Source organism: Setaria viridis, chromosome 3 (assembly GCF_005286985.2).
Source record: "Setaria viridis chromosome 3, Setaria_viridis_v4.0, whole genome shotgun sequence".
In the NCBI taxonomy this organism is placed as follows: Eukaryota; Viridiplantae; Streptophyta; class Magnoliopsida; order Poales; family Poaceae; genus Setaria; species Setaria viridis.
Genome location: NC_048265.2, coordinates 4,141,771 through 4,160,442, shown reverse-complemented (window position 1 = coordinate 4,160,442; position 18,672 = coordinate 4,141,771). Strand labels below are relative to the sequence as shown.

At 47.7% G+C, this 18,672-nt stretch overlaps 1 protein-coding gene, 1 long non-coding RNA gene and 1 pseudogene across 3 annotated transcripts; all 3 read right to left on the bottom strand.

Annotated features, from left to right (window-relative positions):
* Positions 1–2,347: 2,347 nt before the first annotated feature.
* LOC117850807 (phospholipase A1-II 7-like) lies at positions 2,348–4,332 on the bottom strand (annotated as a pseudogene).
* Positions 4,333–8,575: 4,243 nt separating this feature from the next.
* On the bottom strand, positions 8,576–11,009 carry LOC140222329 (ATP synthase small subunit 6-A, mitochondrial-like). Of its 2 annotated transcripts, none has more exons than XM_072292560.1 (2): positions 10,720–11,009; positions 8,576–8,796 (listed from the first exon to the last, which is right to left on the bottom strand). In XM_072292560.1, the coding sequence occupies exon 1, from the start codon at positions 10,897–10,899 to the stop codon at positions 10,729–10,731; it is 171 nt and encodes a 56-aa protein (XP_072148661.1). In that variant the 5' UTR covers positions 10,900–11,009; the 3' UTR covers positions 8,576–8,796; positions 10,720–10,728. The 2 variants fall into 2 exon arrangements, with proteins under 2 accessions (XP_072148661.1, XP_072148660.1); XM_072292559.1 differs by having other exon boundaries at positions 8,576–8,787; positions 10,720–11,007.
* A 3,220-nt stretch (positions 11,010–14,229) lies between these two features.
* Positions 14,230–18,186, bottom strand: LOC117848841 (uncharacterized). The gene is made up of 5 exons (XR_004638940.2): positions 17,630–18,186; positions 17,423–17,532; positions 17,273–17,328; positions 16,170–16,243; positions 14,230–14,507 (listed from the first exon to the last, which is right to left on the bottom strand). It is a non-coding gene; the product is annotated as an uncharacterized lncRNA (long non-coding RNA).
* Between the last annotated feature and the right edge of the window lie 486 nt (positions 18,187–18,672).

The window sequence follows — 18,672 nt, the reverse complement described above, 5'->3', positions numbered from 1 at the left end:
ACTTACCAAATCACCACATACTTCACCTCTAAGTCATCTGAAATAATGGTTCATCGAATGTGGATGCATTTGTAGGCTGAATTGGGCCAGGCCAATCGGCATGTGGGCCTTGGGTCGATCGGTCCACCCCCTTTTAGGCTCCGCTGGTGCTCGTCTTTCTCGTGTAGGCTCCTTGTGTTATCCAAAGTCTAGGTCCAAATCGAGCTTGTACAAAAGTCATCTATTTATGTCGTATTTCCTACTATTTTATAATATAGTCCAAAATACAACACATATACAAATATGGGGTTACCTCACAGGCTAAGTGGCGGTTAGTATAAGAATTAATAAAAACACCACTTAAATAGCGTAAAAAAATAGCAATAACGAGCACAGCAGGATCCCTTGTGCAGGGGCGGACCCATGGCCCGGTGACCCTAGGCGCTCACCTGGGCTCACCATGTTCCATTAGCTTATTTAGTGTCTAGCTGGTGGTACCACAGTTTGTAGAGCTGTAGAGTAGAGATGCCCAAGCTCTTCGAAGTTGCTAGGTCTGCCACTGCTTATGTGTGTACAAGTGGATGTATGGTTCGTTGGACCTATCCTTAGTTAGAACATCGTTGTTGTTAGTCATACCGTATTAATCTTTTTTTTCTTATGTGATTATTTCTCACTTGGCATCTTGAACCCTCCCCCCCATCAAATCCTAGCTCCACCCCTCTCTATACTAAGTTTTTCTTAAAAGAAAAAAATATTGTCACAAGTAATTAAGTGTCTCAGCAACCCTATTAATATAAGTCTTAGGGTATGTTTGGCAAAGCTCCTAGAACAGCTTTTAGGCTGAATCCAAGTGATTCTCTACTGATTCTGCGAAGTGATTCTCTAAAATGAACTAAGGGCTGGGAGCTGAAAAAAGTAGTTTCTCCCTATTCACTTTTCACGTAGAAAATCTTTCTCCATAAATTTAATTATAAAGAATCATAGAGAATCATTTTCAGACATAGAATCACCTCTCCAAGAATCTGCTCCCATCAAGAATCAGGAGTAAGTGAAGCTCTACCAAATAAACCCTTCTTTTCTTGCAAGGCTGAAAATGTCAGTAGGTCACAAACCAGATATTTAACATACCTTTATTTGAAATCTGGAGTTTGGGCTGTTACATATTTAGGGATGGCAATCAGTGGGTCTGGACCCGAGATCTGCAGGTTTCAGACCCGATGAGGGTGGGGTGGGTCTGGAATTCCCCCCGCGGGTCTCGGGTTTGGGACCCGACACATTGCGGGTGTGGGTCCGGGTTAAAAATTTCCCCCGCGGAGCCCACGGAGCCCTAAATTTAGCCCACAAAGCACACCTCCCCCGCACCGGCCGCTCTCCCATGCCTTAGCCCAGCAGGCCTCCACCCGCCCACCATGCAGACGAATCCACCCCATCCCCACAGACCCCACCCTACCGGCCACCATCCATCCCATCCCCACAGAGGCACAGACCCACCCAGCGGCAGCAGCGACCGCCGACCGCCGCGCCACCGGGTCGCCCGCGCCCCACGCCCCTCGCCTCACCCTCGCCCACGCCCACGCTGCCCTCGTCCTCGCCCGTGCCCCCCGCCGCCCCCTACCCCGCACGCCGCACCCTCGCTAGCTCGTGGCGTACCTGCGGAGAAGAACATGGGGGTGAAGAAGTCGTGCACGCGGCGGCGACGGTCGTAGAAGACGTCCTCGTCGCCACTGGACTTCTCCTCGTAGTCGCCGTCGCCACGGTGGAACGGTGCACCCCCAGTGTTGAAGAGGCGGCGGGCGGCAGCGACGGACGCCGGGCGGAGCGCGAGGGCGGCGGCGGGCGCGGCCCCGGAGGAGGACGGCGCAGCGAGGAGGAGCTTCTTGAGGAGGCCGGCCAGCGAAGCCCCCTTGGAGGCCACGGCGAAAGCCATGGATGCATCTCTCTCTCGAAGTGCCGCCCGCGCCCCTTGGCGGCAACGACGGTGGCACGGACCCACAGCCACAGGCGGCAGCGCCTGGGGGCAACGCCAGCAACAGGGAGTCCGGTGGGTGGCGCGGCCCCCGTAACACGGCGGCGGCGGCACGACCCCCGCGGGCCGACAGCTCGGGTGTCGGGGGACCGAACGGGTTTTGGGCACCCGCGGGTTTCGGGGTCGGGGAAGGATTTCCACCCGAATAAGGTTTTGGGTTCGGGACAGGTTTACTGTTTCGGGGGTGGGTCCGCGGAAGCTTCACCCGGCCCCGACCCGCCCCGTTGCCATCCTATAGATACTTATACAGTGACCCTGTGCTGCTGTGCTCACCATCATGTGCATATTGCTCTCCTTATGACGTACATAGTCCAAGAAAAAGCAACATATACTGCTTATACTGGAGCAGTTGGAATCCGGAACGATTAAAAGGAAATTAACATGCATAGCATACGACGATCGCATGCATGAGAGGCAAAGTTGGCTTTGCTCAGGTCAGACGTGCTCGAAGTCCTTGAGCTCCCACTTCCCTTGGGCGCTCTTCACCATCCCCTTGTTCTTCGGCACCCACCAATTCGGCACCGGGTGCTCGTCCTTGAGCGCGTCGGCGCCCTTGTTCACCAGCTCCACGTCGCGCTCCACCTCCAGCTTGAACCCGCCGGCGCCGCCCTGCTCCCCGGCCACGCCGTGCAGGTAGCACTCGAGGTTGTGGAGCGTCAGCACCGTCCCCGGCCACCTCAGGTACGGCGACCGGCTCGTGTTAATGGGCAGCGCCACCGCCACGTCCACGTACCCCAGCGGCGGGTACGCGGGCACGATGTCGCCGGAGTTCTTCACGTGGAGGGCCCTGAGGTCCTGAAACGAGTTGAAGGCGCCCCTGAAGAAGCGGTCGCCGACTCGCGGGAAGGCGAACACGACGGCCGTCACCGGGCACGGAGGCTTGGAGGAGTAGCCGCCGGCGCCGGCGGGCGCGTTCACGCCGCTGGCGACGATGTCGACGGCGTTCAGGACGGAGAGCGCCGCACCGAGGCTGTGGCCGGTGACAGTGACGCTGGTCTCCTAATCCCTGTGCAGCTCCATTAGCCGCCTCACCTCCTCGAGATTACCTGGTCTCGTGCGCTGGCCTGGTTGAACCTGGATGTCTCGTCGCTGGACGTGTACAGGGACAGGAAGCCACCGTGCACGACGGCCAGCGGGTTGGCGTGCGCCGCGGGTCCCAGGACGCGCGCCGCCGTGACCGGCGTGAAGGCCAGGTCGTTCACCCACTCCGGCGTCCGCACCGTCCCGCGCCACGCCACGACGATGTCGCGCCGCCCCAGCGAGGCGGCGCCCTTGTCAGTGGCCACCGCGACGTACCCCATGAAGTTGGACTCCCTGGACCACACGTCCTCTAGCGCCGGCAGCGGCAGGAGAGGAAGAACGCGTCCAGGAGGGGCAGCCCCGACGTGGCGTAGATGAACTTGGTGACCTTGTAGTGGCCGGCGGCGGCAACTCCGGAGCTGGTCAGAAGGTCGCCATGGCCGTAAATGCACGCGCCCGCGTGCGGCGAGCGCCTCTCCGTGTTGAAGCCGTCGTAGGTGGCCTCAGCGAGCTCGCCGTAGGAGATGATGGACTTGCGGAGGTCGATATCGAGCGGGTCCAGGAGGCCCTTCCACGAGTCCTTGCCATGGAGCTCACGCCACCTGTTGGCAATGCTTCCATTTCCAGACGACGCCATGGTCGGCTACCTGCACACTTGCTTGTGGCTAGTTAGCTGAGCTGTGCCTTTGTTTTCGCTTGCTAGGTAGCTGGTGCTCTGTGTGCTGGCTGGCTGCTTTTAGCTTGGTGCGTATTTATAACAGTATGTGGGCAATCTTGAATACTCCCCTGCCTTATGAAGAGTGTAATTATAGGATTTTTCAGATAGATCAGTGATGTTGTAAAATTACCTTGGTGCTCTGTGTTGGCTGGCTTGTGCAATCCTGAATACTCCATTGTCTTGCGAAGAGTGTAATTATAGGATTTTCAGACAAATCAGTGATGTTGTAAAGTGACCTAGGTGCCTTTTCACTTTCCGGTTAGAATTTACACCCACTTGCAGTTACTCCCTCCATTTTCTTTGATAGACCTATTTCATATTTTCATCTTCACACAATGATCAAGGAAAAGGACATTGCTTATCATCCAAATTCACGTCATGATATATTTCTCATCATGGTAAAACTAATCGGGACTAAAGGGGGTCTTTAGTCCCGGGTGAATGATCCGGGAATAAAGAGAGCTCCTTTTGTCCCGAATAGATAGTCCCGGTTAGATTTTCAGGATCTATAAGCCTATCCAACTTGGACTAAAGGTGAGTTTTCCAACCGTGCAATTTCGATCGGTAGCTGCATGCGTTGATGACTGTCCAGAACATAAAGGCATTTACCATGATCGTCTCTAGTAGTTCTCTACACTCTCTAGTCTCTACAACCTTACTTAACATAAACTTACTCAGGCAGGTCGTTGCCCCGACCCCCGCGTCGCCCTCCACTCGGGTGACTCGAGTGGCAACCCCAACCCTAGCCGCCGCCACCCCCTTGTCCCCCTCCTCTCCACCTCGTCGTTGCTGGAGGGACCTGCCGGAAGCCCGCGTGGCTCCCAAAGAGGGCGGCAGCGAGGTCTTGTTGCCAAGTTTCATGGCCACATGCACCAGATCTGGGCGGGAGGCGCTGCACGGCGACCACGGCGGCGGCGCACAGTGGCGGCCCTGCCGTGCCCTGGCGCGGGTGGCGGCGACTCGGTGGATGGCCTCGTAGAGGTGGATGGCCTCGTAGAGGTGGATGCGGCCGTGCGCGGGTGGCGGCGCCCTAGGGACTGGCCTAGTGGCAGCGGTGGGCAGTGTGGCTGCTGCGGAGGGTGCAGTGGTGGAGCTGGTGGTACGGCAGCGGCAGCGGCGGCATGGTGCGGGGTAGTGGGGCAATGCGGTTGCGCACGGGCGTGGTGGCCGGTGGCGGCCGCACACATGGTAGCAGCCCGCGGGCAGCGGCGCAGATCTGAGGCGGCGGCGTGGAGCAGGGCCGCGGGTGGAGGCTGAGAAGCAGTGTGAGGAGGCACACCAGCGGCACTTGCGCGTGTGCAGAGGCAAGGTTGATGCCTGTGGCGGCCGTTGACTGGGGTGAAGAGGTGGAGGAAGGTTCGTGCTGGCAGCTACCGCTGCCGTGTTGGGTCGGAGATGGGCGACAAGACACCAGTTGGGGCTGCAGCCGTGCATGGTTGCGAGGCGGTGACGCTATGACCGCAGCGGCGCTTTGGTGGGAGAGACGCTGCAGGCTCATGGAGGAATGGATGTGGTGTGGCGGCCATGCATTGCGCGACACAACAACGACCTACGCCTGACGGTGCGACTACAAGCTAGGACGCTCTGCGATGGTCGATAAAGGTTTGCTGCCAGCAGTCATGAGACCGGCGCGGCGGCGAACTAGTACTGCATAGCAGTACTAGGTCGGTGCGGCAGCGGCAGCTAGCTGGGGAATTCAGCGCAGGTGTGATCTTGGTGGCTAGCCCCTCTTGGCGGCGCGGGAAGCTCCATGGCGCAACACAGGCTGGTGGTGCAGCGGGCTTGGCTGGTGGCCGCTCGATGGTGGAGACCTTGGAGGGCGATGGGCTGTGGCAGCAGGAAGGCCGGCAATAGCCGGGCGAAAGCCTAGCCTGGTGTCAGGCTGACAACGGCGGCGTTCTGGGCATCGCGCTCCTCCTGGGGACGTTGTTGAGGCCTCCTCCCCGTGCTTCCTAGCAAGAACTACTGGTGAAAACCTTGCCTGAGATCTCTTGGGCGGGCGACGACGGCGCTTTGCGTCGCCTCCTTGTTGGAGGCGTCGTCCTTGTAATTCCCGTTCTGCCTTTTCCGCCTCCTCGGTGGCTTCGCTCCGGTGGTGGTTAGGTTCCTAGGTGTCTCGCGGGTTAGTGCAGGGAAGTGCGGATCTTCTTCTCTCTCGCCCACTCCCTCTATATCTCACTTCGTGGAGTCATCTGGAGGTCACATTGCCGATTGGCGTGCTATCAGGTGCTGGTGGAGATGGGTAGTGCACTTTAAGGTTCTTTGTCGGCTTAGCAGCGTTCGGTCATGCTTAGCGTAGCTGGTTCGGTGCTTGGCTTCCTCCTTGGTCGCCTCATCGTTGGCCTCCGGCTGAGATTGTAGTTGTTTTTTTCATAGTTTCTTTTACTTTTCCTGGTCGTAGCCTCCAGGTATAATCTGGTATTTTTTGCTATATCAATGAAACATGCACTATCTCGCACGGAACCGTACTCATGAATACTCTCCTTGTAAGTACAATAAGAACTAACAAGGTGTCGACTTGCCTGGTCTCTGGCGCTGGACTGTTGAACTTGGAGTTCGCGTTGCTGGACCTGTACGCCGACAGGAAGCCCCTATGCGCCATGGCGAGCGGGTGCGCGGCCGCCGCGGCGCCCAGCACCGGCGTGAAGTCGAAGTCGTTGACCCACTCCAGGTTCCTCAGCGTCCCGCGCCACGCCACCACGACGTCGCGCCGCCCCAGCCTGGCCGCGTCCTCGTCGGTGGCCACGGCGACGTACCCGATCCAGTTGGACTCCCTGCACCACGCGTCCTGGTTGAGCCCCGGTGCTGACCGGAGGAGGAACGCGTTGGGCACGGGCAGCGCCGACGAACTTGGTGACGGCGTAGTCGGCGGCAGCCGACGCGCCGGAGCTGCACAGGAGGTCGAAGCGGCCGTGCATGCACGCCGGTGGCCTGCGCGAGCTCGCCGTAGGAGATGATGGACTTGCGGAGGGCGATGTCGAGCGGGTCCAGGAGGCCCTTCCACAAGTCCTTGCCATGGAGCTCTCGCCACCTGTTGGCTGTGCCTCAAAGCATCGTCGGCGATGATGGCGAGGATGCCTTCACTTTGGCTAGCTATTGCTCGGCTCAGGTTTCTCAAATGGCTTCAGCTTGGTGCGACATTTTATAGCACTAGCTAGGTGCAGATATGCAGCTCGTTGCTTCAAATTTGATGTGGCTTTTCTAACATTCTTAGTAATGTCTCATTTTAAATGTAAGGCACGGTTTGACGTTCCCTCCATCCCAAATTACTATTCATTTTGACTTTTCTAAATACGTTGTTTTTGCTACGTATCTAAACATACATACATACATCTAGATCCATATCAAAAATTATATATTTAGAAAAGCTAAAATGAATAGTAATTTGGGACGGATGGAGTATAATAGTCTACACGATTATAATTTTACCACTATCTCCTCTATTATACTACATTACAATTTACATCATATAGAGTAAACAACAGCATAAAATTGTTGTTGTATAATTTACAAATCTTTAGGCTAAAATCTATTGATTAACATCTGTCCGCCTTCAAGTTAATTTTTTGTTAGTATGTCATTGTCAGTCTAAAATGTTGGGCATCTGTCACTTGAGCATCTCACATTTTCGTGTTAAGCTTTAGTTCATCTATTATTGTCAAGAGCAATTTCAAATTTGCCATGAAAAGATATGCCGTAGGCAAGGATTGAAAAAACGAACAGGGAAAGAAAGTGCCGATCGAGACTATAGGTTGGGGTGATTATTGGTTTCTAGGCTAGTCACATATCAGGCAAAGAAATTTTGCAAGCTGCGATCCAAATTAAAGATCATGACCACACGATAGTTCGAAAGAGAGACAGAGATAGAAAAAAGAGATTACCTTGGTATTTTCTATAATATAAGAAATATAAGTCTATCATGACATCGATATCTTTGAAAGTTATTATCTTAAAATAGGAAGATCCAGGGGGTGTTTGGATACCACCCACTAAAATTTAGCACCTGTCGCATCGGATGTTTGATACTAATTAGGAGTATTAAACATAGACTAATTACAAAACTAATTGCACAAATGAAGTCTAATTCGCGAAACGAATCTATTAAGCCTAATTAGTCCATGATTTGACCATGTGGTGCTACAGTAACCATTTACTAATGATGGATTAATTAAGCTTAATAGATTCATCTCGCGAATTAGTCCAGGGGTTCTGCAATTAGTTTTATAATTAGCTTATGTTTAGTCCTCCTAATTAGCATCCGAACATCCGACATGATACTGCTAAAGTTTAGCACCTAGTATCCAAACACCCCCTTAATATTATGAAAGTTTTTTTCATGATAATAGCTAGTAGCATTAGCACCCACCTTGTAGGTCAATCTAAGTGAATTTTCGATATTGATGGCCAGAGCTAAAATTGATGATCCTACTAGATGGACTTTTATTGTGTGATTAGAGGAAAGCGTTAATATAGTTAAAAGGAGATTTTTGCCTATCCTGAGCTGGACGGCAAAAGGGAGAAAAAAAACTGCGTGTGGCAGTGGCTGGATTCATGCGTACATTTAGGATTCAAGAATCCTACCTCAACTTTGCGTCCCCAAATTTGATGAGGTCAGATTTGGTCGAAGTCCTTGAGCCCCCACTTCCATTGGGCGTTCTTGACCATGCCCTTGCAAGTCTAGCGCCATTGGTGAATTATTACTAGACTTCGTGCAAGACCTCGGTCCCTTTCAAACTCAAACAGGCTAAAATCAATTGACAAGATCTTCAATAGTTTTCTAATTAAGTAGTCAAAAGGATATAGAGTGAGTGCATGCGCACATGTCCCAGATATAAGTCAGGAAACCTCATCAAACTTGGGAGTATTACAATCAGAAGCTGATTTTTTTTCTGGTTCAACAATTCATTTGCCTCTTATTACATTACAAACGGAGCATAGAGTGCACGCATTTGGATGAAAAAGGAGAGAAAAGGAAGGTGGACTAATTTCATTCAAACAGAACAACAGAATTGGCTGGCCACCTAGGCAACATGGACAACTCCACCTGCAGGAACTGAAAGCGTTAAGCACTTTGATTTCAAAATATTAAACCAGAATATAACATCAACTGCAAAACGACACATTGGAGATCCTTGCAGGTTTAACAGTTTAAAAGAGAAAGACCAAGATCCATGGAGATTTGGATTACTATGAAACTACATGACAAACATATTCCATCCAAAACAGCTTTGTTCATTTGCCCTCAATGGACTAAACAATCAATTATTCTTTCATCAAATGCATTCATAATATGATAGCATAAAAATTGTATGAATAATACCCACAAGCTACAAGCTGAAACCCAACAAACTAATGATTTATTGTCAGATACGGATGTTTTATTTCAAGGCCAAGATCTTCCTTTTCACCACCAGAAGGTTGATAGTCAATTTCTTTTCTAACATGTCAAGATAACAGAAGGTTATTCAGAGAAAAATGACAACCACACCAAAGAAACTATGCCCTAGGAATTGATCAGGGGCACCAGTATGCAAAATATACTCAAGCGATAACATTATCAAGGGATGGATTCATTGTAAGTTTGTAACCACCAAAAGGGTATACTAAGAAAAGGTCTTGTACAGAGACGGCTAGACTTTCCTACAAGTACATAAACATCTTTACAGCCTACTTTACGAGCAAAGATCAATACCTTATCACGCTAATACTGCGAGAAAGCGCGACTACCCACAGCTATGATCCTCCACGTAGGACCTCACAATCAATTACCCACACATCTAATGCCAATGCTCATGACAGCATTTAATTCTACTATCACGAGCTATCCGCACATTAGCCACACATATTTCGAAAATTGCTCAATTGTCAAAGTCCAGCATGTAACCATAAAAGAAAATAAGTCAGCGAACAGTTTCTGCACCTATCAAACTAGGTCCTAAGAAATGATCATGGGGCGTCAGCATGCAAAATATACTGAGGCAACAACACTATAAAGTGATAAATTCCATTGAACCATCAAAAGGGGAGAGTTAAGAACTCTTACTACTGTCGTAGTGGGGAGGGAGGTCTTCAAAATTCTCAAACAAGAAGCTTATCATCTCAAGTCTTAAGTAATTAAATGGCAACAAACAACACAGGTGGTCACCAAGAGGCTACAAGACGCAGGAATTAGATCCTATCCTTTTTTGCATTTCCACAATTACTCAAAAGTAGTAGGTCAGCTGAGAGTTGATATGTGTTAATTCTAGAGAAAAAGGTGGGCAAGTTGGCTGAGTTAATGAGGAACAGAAGAGAGTCCTCAAGGAGCATATCAGAAAGCACTCAGGCTTAGGCATCTTGACAGTATCAAGCACCAGGGTTACAAATTAGACAATTTGCAGTAGTAAAGGTGCAGAACTTTCAGACTGGTTGAATTGAGCAATGTTACACCAGTTAAGAGCCATGATCCATTGTTAAAAAAGGGAAATGTCAGAAGTACAACAGCAGGTGTGAGGTTTGCTGTGATAGAACATATTGCCAAACAAGTGGTGGCCTTAGACTCAGACTCATATCCCACAGACCAAAGAAAGCAGAAATGGCATTAATCTCGTTTGGTCAATCCGAACTATCTATGACAGAGATAAACTAGTTAGATGATTTGACAACTAAACCATCCATTTCCCTAAAGCAATAAGAAAAATGCATATGCGCCTTTTTCCTCCCTACACCGAATTACCCCCAAAATCCAACTCACGGTCGAATAACCTATCGATTCAAGCGCTATTAGAACAGATCAGGTAAAGATTACACGCATGACGCATCGCATCAACAAGCAGCAGCAACATCAAACACCAGGGTCAACCACGAGCGGAATCTAGGCAGCACATGCGGCGGCACGAGGAATAAGTGAATAACAGGGAACAAACAGATCTAGCCTCCTCCAACGCGATACATAGATGCACGGATCTCGCCGACGAGGGAGGCGGGGGCGTCTCACCTGGTCCCATCAGTGCTTCTTGTGCTCCTGGACGAACTTGGAGTTCTTGAGGTCCTCCTCGGTGAAGTTGGCCGTCATCTTGGTGATGAGGAAACCGGTGATGGCGAAGCCGGTGAGGAAGGGCCAGTTGCGGCGCCACTCCCGGCGGAAGAACACCGGCCACGGGTCGAAAGTCTTCATCTCCGGCTGCGTCGCCTCCGCTCGATCTCCTTCCTCCTCCGCCTCCGGCTTGACGGCTTTTGGTGGGGAATGGATTGGGGGCGAACAAGGAATCGATCTGGCGTCTGCACGAGCTGCTGCTAGGGTTATTTATGGCCTCCTGCCTCTGCTGCGGGCTTGAACGGGAATCGCGTGGGCTGGAGAAAAACCTGGGCCTTTTCTTCTTGGGCTCAAGCTCAGCGATTATTGTCGCTCTGAAGCCGAGAAATCTCTGACGGGCCAATAGTGAGTGTGAGTTTGGCGCGATAAACTCTAGGCCTGCGCTGGAGATGACCGTAAAGACGTGCGTGGGCGTAGAGGGAGGGAGCACGGCCCAGGTGTTGTTTTTCCTTTTCTTTTCTATTTCTTACTTTTATTTTAAATTTTCTTTTATTTAGCTTTTAACCATTTTTTTATTTTTTTAAGAAAAAAACCTGGGCCTTTTCTTCTTGGGCTCAAGCTCAGCGATCTATGTTGTCCGCTTAATCAACTGGATAAAATTTAGACTCGATTTTCTACTCTTATATACTTCTTATGTGTTGAGATCAGTGCTCAAAATAGCGGGTTATAGTAGATTTTGGCAACTGCCGCTATAAAATTATTGTACTAAATAGCGGGCCATATTAACACTATAGCGCATTATAGCGAAGCTATAGTGGCTAAAAAAGCTCTCTGCTAAATATCATAGCCCGCTATTTAGAATATTGGTTGAAATCGGTTGAAACGATGATGAAGATACAACTATACAAGCTCTTAAGAGATCCGACTCCAAGCTTCTGAAAATGACAATGTGTTGTGACTCGAGGAATCGTATTACACACGAGCAGGAGGAAAAGGACCCATTGGACCAGACGACGGATCGAGCTCAGATCAAAATAAATCAGACAGTGATGGCCCTATTATTATGTGATGAGGTGAACTGTGGACTGGCGGAGCTGCGGAGGCTGGTCACTTGCGGGTTGCCGTTGTCACGCATGCATAATTACATACGGCTGCTCGCGGAGTCTTGTTATCTGTACCGTGGGCTCCTGCCGGATCGTCGACCAAGAGCTATAGTTCAAACCAAAATCAAATGAACATGCTATAGTTCAAACCAAAATCAAATGTACTTGCTTTTGCAATTATTATTCGCATATCCATTTCCTAGGTGATGCTACACGTTTGCTGAGATCGTCAAGCGATTGAAATCTCGAATTTGTAACGTACGCAGCAACACCACCTACAAGATTAATTAAGGGCTTCGGACGATGATGCACTCTCCATATATAGGGGCGTTTGCGAGGGTTACCATCTTCTTAGGTTTTTCGCGGGCCCGTGAAGCCTTTTTTTTTATTTATGCTTCCAATATAATCCATCATTTTCGGGGATGATTTTTCCGGACAGTGCGCTAAGATTTCTCAGAGGTTGGAGACGTTTTAAAAGGAGTCCTCCCAATTTCTTACGATAGGAACCACATGATATACAGTTGGGTGATATGAGGTCAGGCGACCAGGACACCAACAATTTGCAACCCCAAAGTGGTGGGGTACCAAATGCAAAGTGACAGATGTTGATCCGACGAAGACAGTAGTAGGTATGTGGAGAGTCTAGCACGGATGAAGAAGGGAGTAGGTGGCAGCACCTAGACCGTTGAATCGTCGTCCGGCGGTCCAGAGTGCCTGTCAAATAAAAACATGTGAATTGTAGGCAAATACATATGTGGTTTGTGGACTTGGCAACACGGTATCATGGATCCATGTCGCTAAATTTATGCTGGTTTTGGAATATGTCACTACAAACTTAGAAATATGAAAGACTAGCCGAAAACCCCCGCGCGTTGCCGCGGGCATCGTCACGTCGATTCCGAAGCTTGAAAAAAAATAGCATGCTTCGAAGCCTATTATTTTGAACTCTATTATTCTTCTATAATGAATGCCATTCTTCTAAAAAAAATAACAATAATCTAATACACGAGTATGTGAGGAAATTAGATAATTGTACATTAATTATTTGACAGTGCATAACCATATTGTAAGTACGCTACAATTTTTTTTTTCACAACTCAAGGATCACCAAGGTAGACATGTACATATCAGACCTTGAAAAAGTAGGTCAATAAACGAATGGAACAAAGATATATGCAGTTCATCTGTAATAAAGCCAAACACATAGTGTAATCACAACGTATTTTATAGTAAAAGAATCAAGAAGTGAAAATTTGGCCTATATTCCATGATTTTGTGAATAAAGACCATGGGTTTCACAATTTTGTTGTCGAAACGATAAGCATGTGCTGTTTTTTACAGACCATCTAGCAGCTGAAGTGGGCATCAATGTAATAAATTACTGTATTAGCCGAAAGTTCGATTCAGAAATCCTACAAACGGGAGCAGTTAGAGAATGTGAAGCACACTCCATCCATCTGTCCAGAAGCTATCGTGTTACTATGAACGAAGCCGTGCAAGGAGAAAAATATACCACAAATTAAACGATTTTGAGCACTTGGCTGTTGAATGATGATGCCGAGGCCCGTGGCTGAGCATGATGGTGGTGGCAGCGGGAAGCGAGCGTCCGTGAGGACAGGACGACGAGGGAAAAGGTTTAGACCTCCCGTACGACCGGCCTGATTAGGGAAAGTTACTTGATTTGAAGCATGCCATTTCTGGTAAACTGCCAAATTAAGTAACATTAGGAGAGAAAACGTCTTTACTATCGGTTGGGAACCCCTTTAATACTGGTTGTGCAACCGGTACTGGCATTTCGGTACTAGAGGAAGGCTCTTCAGCACCGGCTGAAATAACCGGTACTCAAGGGTATTAAAACAAAATCCCCTTGCCGGCCCCGCCCCTCCCCCTAGCCGCTCCGCCTCCCTCCACCCCTCTTCGCCGGTCCCCTCCCACCCGATGCCGCTCCCGCCGTCGTGAGAGAGGAAGCTGTGATAGAGAAAGGAGAAAGAGATAGCTATGAGAGAGACAGCTGGGAGACGGGAGGAGGTAGGAGATAGCTATGAGAGAGAAAGGATAAGAATTAAAAAGACAGCGGCGGGGGAGGAAAAAAGATGGCGGACGGAGATTTTAGTACCGGGTGGATCTTCCACCCGATACTATTGTGCCTTTGGATCCTTAATACCGAGTGAAGCTCCCACCCGGTACTAAAGGTAGTACCGAGTGGAGGCTCCACCCAGTACTAAAGGGGGTCACGGGGCTCCTCGGTGACTATCCTTTAGATCCAGTACTAATGCTAACATTAGTACCGGGTTACCGGATCAAAAAGTGACCGGTACTAAGTCTCGGGACGAGAGATCATTTTCCTAACTCTATACACCGGTATCCGTTTGACTAATAAAAACACATGTATTCATTCAGTTTGGAATCACCGTGCATCTATACAAAAACTTATCTCTGATCTAGCAAGCAGTGCATTATATCCATTGTACAAAAATCAATCCGATCTGCAATTTGTCATGGTACATGATATGCATTTGCACAAATATCTCAAACCGTAACAATCAATGCCCCTAGCAAAAGGGGAAAAAAATTTCCCTCGTGCAAAATTTGAATCAAAATAGCACAGCATGCGTCATTCAGTACGCCGGGTGGGCATCACCAAGTCTGCACAAAGAACATCACATTAGGTAACTTAGGATTGATCAATTGAACAATCAGTATTTCTTTGCTACAGTTTTCATTTCAGAATTACAAAGAAGCAACAATTAGATGACATATAGTAGACTAAAATAACAAGTCTGATCAGGCTGAAAAACTGACTTCTATATCTAGTAGCAGTGCTGGCAGTTATATGTGATCTACTAGTGGATGCAAGCAATCAAAAAAGGAATTATGAAATGCTCAAAATTGCTTAATGAAGTATATTGCTTTGCACAATATAGAAATATATTTTTCTAATTCTTGTATATATTATTGCCTAATTCAGAGCCATATCATTGCTAATTTAGAATCATATTATTGCTTTGTGAGCAAATTGTTTTGCCTAATTCAGTAGCATAATATTGCCTAATGGGTTCGAATTGGACCTACAATAAAGTGATTGGTGCCATATCACAAATGCATTCTATGCTTGCAACTGTTGCAGATTTGCCAACTGCAGAATCTTACTCCTGGACCTGTAGCAACCTCATTTGGTCCTAATGCAGATGTGCCTACAGGTTACAGCTACATCATCTCGTCATGATCTACAAGATGCGTCTATACCTGGTACTTCAACAACGAAAATCTAACAAGATCACTAGTTAGGATGATACAAAGAAAGCGAAGAAGAAACTAACAAGGCCACTGCAAATCAGGCACATTGTTTTGTGGGGGCAGGGGAGAATGTCCTATAGCATGTGCTTGTAGCGAAGGTCAACCTGCAGGGTAGCAAAGCGGCGGCAATAGGGGGGTATATAAATACATACTGTTTTGATGAATGAAAAAACCAAAAAGTGGTCAGGATTGAGATTCTACAGCCCTGTTTGGTTGCCGCCAGAATATGCCTAGCTGCAGCTCCGGTCGCACCTAAGCCGCAGGAACGAATCGTCAGCCAAGCTTTTGGCGTGCCATTGAGCTGCTGCTTGTTTTCTTTGTCGTGACTAAGCTACAGCATGAAGCAAACAGAGTGCAGCATCCTGCTGTTGGGGCGTGGTGGCATGCGATGCTGCGACGGCAAGAACTAAACAAACCTTACCTATAACACAACTTAAACAGTAAAAACTGAAGATGGCAGCGATGAACTGATAAAAAACAAAGGACATGCAATTGCTATTCATAAACCTCTAATCTTTAAATCTGACGAAACTGACTATTAACTCCCAATATTCCTAAACACAAATAAATGCAGTATTTGCATAAAACTCCTGGACAAGGGAAAAAAACTTTTGTAAAGTATGTTATGTACATGCATGGCTCAAAGCATCAAGACATTACAAACAATGACGGCCACCAAATAGTAGTACATAATGACTTCAAGACACAGATCACCGATTAGATTTGCATCGATAACAGCAATATAGAAAATACAAAGCCTGTGACATCCATCTATATTTTGACGTCATAGTTTCATACGGACATAAATTGCCTATATCAGACTGAAAAAGGCATAATTAACACAATTATACGCCTGAACTGCCTACCTCTCTCACAAAAAAAAAATATTTGTGTATTTCAACTCAGAAAAAAAACTTCACTTGCACATATTAAACGCACTGTCACACAAACTTCTGAACATGGCAATCGATAGGGAAAAAAAAGCACACAGCAAGTAGGTGGGGTCCTTACCCTTAGCTAAAGTGAAGTTCTAATACAAGTAAATCCTCCAGAAGCAGCCACATGATAGTCCCTTTGAACAGTAACTACACACAAGCAAATATGAGGCGGATCGATTGGCCATTGGATAGAACTCATACGACAAAAAAAGTAGGTTATGTTCACCTAAACAATACAGGGAAGCAACTATTATATTTGGAGACAATACTTTGCCTACTAAAATAAAAGAACCATACTTTGCCTATCCAAGAATAGTACTTTGCCTAAGCCTGAATTTACTAATAAAAACACACAACATGCACATTATTTGCACATATTTTGGCTAATTCAGAACCCTCATTTTCAGGCATATATAAAAGACAGGGAGCTCAACACTACTAGTATGAAATTAACAGGTATGCATTTTTTTTCTAGTATCCAGATGTAACATGTTACAGGTAAGATTTTTTTTTCAAATCACCAAAAGTATTTTTGTAGTATAAAAGATATAGCATGAGGCATCCATGAACAAAGAGGAGCTCAGATCAAATCTATTCTAACTTTCTTTGATATTGAGCGACTCAAAGTTCATTTAAGTCTTATTTATTTAACCAAGAATCCCCTCAAATATTTGAGTCACTTATGAATTAACAAACAAGTTCAAACGAGACAGGCAATCAGTTAAATATAAATGATGAAAGCTTATGGAAATTTTGGTTATTCAAGGTGAAAAATTATCATTTATAATCTCAATAAGTTAGGAAAGATACATGGCTCCATGTCAAGTACCTAGCTGACTAGCTGCTGCAATGTATGTATTGCAATTTAGGCCAAGTACCTAGCCAGCTAGGTTCAAGATATTTCATTCGCTACATCATGATGTATGATGGGAATATGGGATATAACTGCAAAGAATTTCTCACTTCTACAGTGACACCAGCTATGCAAATAAAAGCATCTTCAGTAACCTAACAATGTTGAATATGTTGAAACTTAAAGCAAATATTCTATATCTACCTATGTTCATTGCATCCTCCCTCTGCTTAATATCCTACAGCTGACAATATGCGTGAAATCAATCAAGCAGCACGAAATGATTAAGGAGGAAAAACAATAGGAGACAGATTCGTACAAACCTGGTGATACCCCCCTCAAATCCAGAACCAACCTCCTCACGACACCATCTCCATATCTGCAGAAAAAAAAGTAGATCAACCTCTAGAACGAATTCTAGATTAATTCGCAGGGGATTCAAAAATGGAGGGTGAGATAGAACCACTCAGCACCTTCCAGCGCACAGCTGGGGAATTTTAAACCATCACCGTGGGGGGAAATCTACCTAGCGTTGCGAATCGGCAAGGTTCCTCTCATGCAGTTGGAAATATCCCACCAAATCCTCAAAAATCCCAAAACAATTGACTCAAATCAGTCGATTCGCACCAATCCAAGGCACAGAATGGGAAAATCCTCATAACACCGAAATGATAGCTCACCTGCTTCACCTCTCTGCCTTCGATTTGCACTTCTCCCTACACAAATCGACGGATCTGGGAGGCATGGTCACATGGGAGAGAACTTGCAACAAAAGAGGAGAGAAGAGAGAGAGAGCTATAACCCGAGAGAGAGAGAGAGCAGCAGCAGAAATAAAATGAAATGCTTCTCGGTGAACCCCTCCCCTTCCTCTGATTGTGGGACCGAAGGCAGCAGGCATGACGCGCGGGCCTGGATACTCACCTCCCACCGTGGAGCCTCGGAGCGAAATTGGACGATCCCCGATTAGCAGCCAGTATGCAGGACGTCCGAATCTTTTTTTTTTTATGCAGAGAATTCCGAATCAACCTGGAGTCTTGGACTCACCTCATGCGGAGGCCATAAATTGATGAGATCGGAAGGGGCGGCCGAGGGGAGCCTGCGGGAAGATGTCAGGAGGCCACGAGGATCACCCCAAGGAGCAGCAGCGGTGGACGGGATGGAGATGAGGGAGAGGGGAGGGAACCGAGGGCCACAGGGACGAGGCGGTTGCTGCGGCTGTAGAGCAGGTCGGTGGGCGGCGGCTGCCTTACCAGAAGGCCACAGGGGAGAGGCGGCTAGGGGCAAGTACATTAGTGTCGTCTAATAGGCGATCTTATGCATTGACACGTAATCTTGAGATGATTTAACAGGTAACCTGTACAATGGGTTGCCCTATAAGTTGTCTGGTAGTGGTATATAATTCCTTAATTTGTGCATAAGAAAAATAAAATATTATAAGTTGCATGGCAACAATAACTCGTACAATGGTTGTTAAGTTGTCTCGTAGTCTTACAATTTAGCTCATGAGGTGGTTGTTTCGCGAAGCAACGACCTCTTTCTCTCTCCTCACTCTCTCTCCTCCACGTTATCAAAAATCCTACATGGCACTGCATGAGACGACCTATGAGACCGTTGACGTGTAGCAATGTACTTGCCCTTAGGAGATCAGACGGACGCAGCAAAACATGTACTGTTACACTGTAGCTGAGGGAGTGGGATGGGAAACTATGTAATATCTATATGA

Bases quoted from the DNA above. Each gene is read 5' to 3' on its own strand.
- LOC140222329 (XM_072292560.1), bottom strand. From the start codon at position 10,899: ATGAAGACTTTCGACCCGTGGCCGGTGTTCTTCCGCCGGGAGTGGCGC.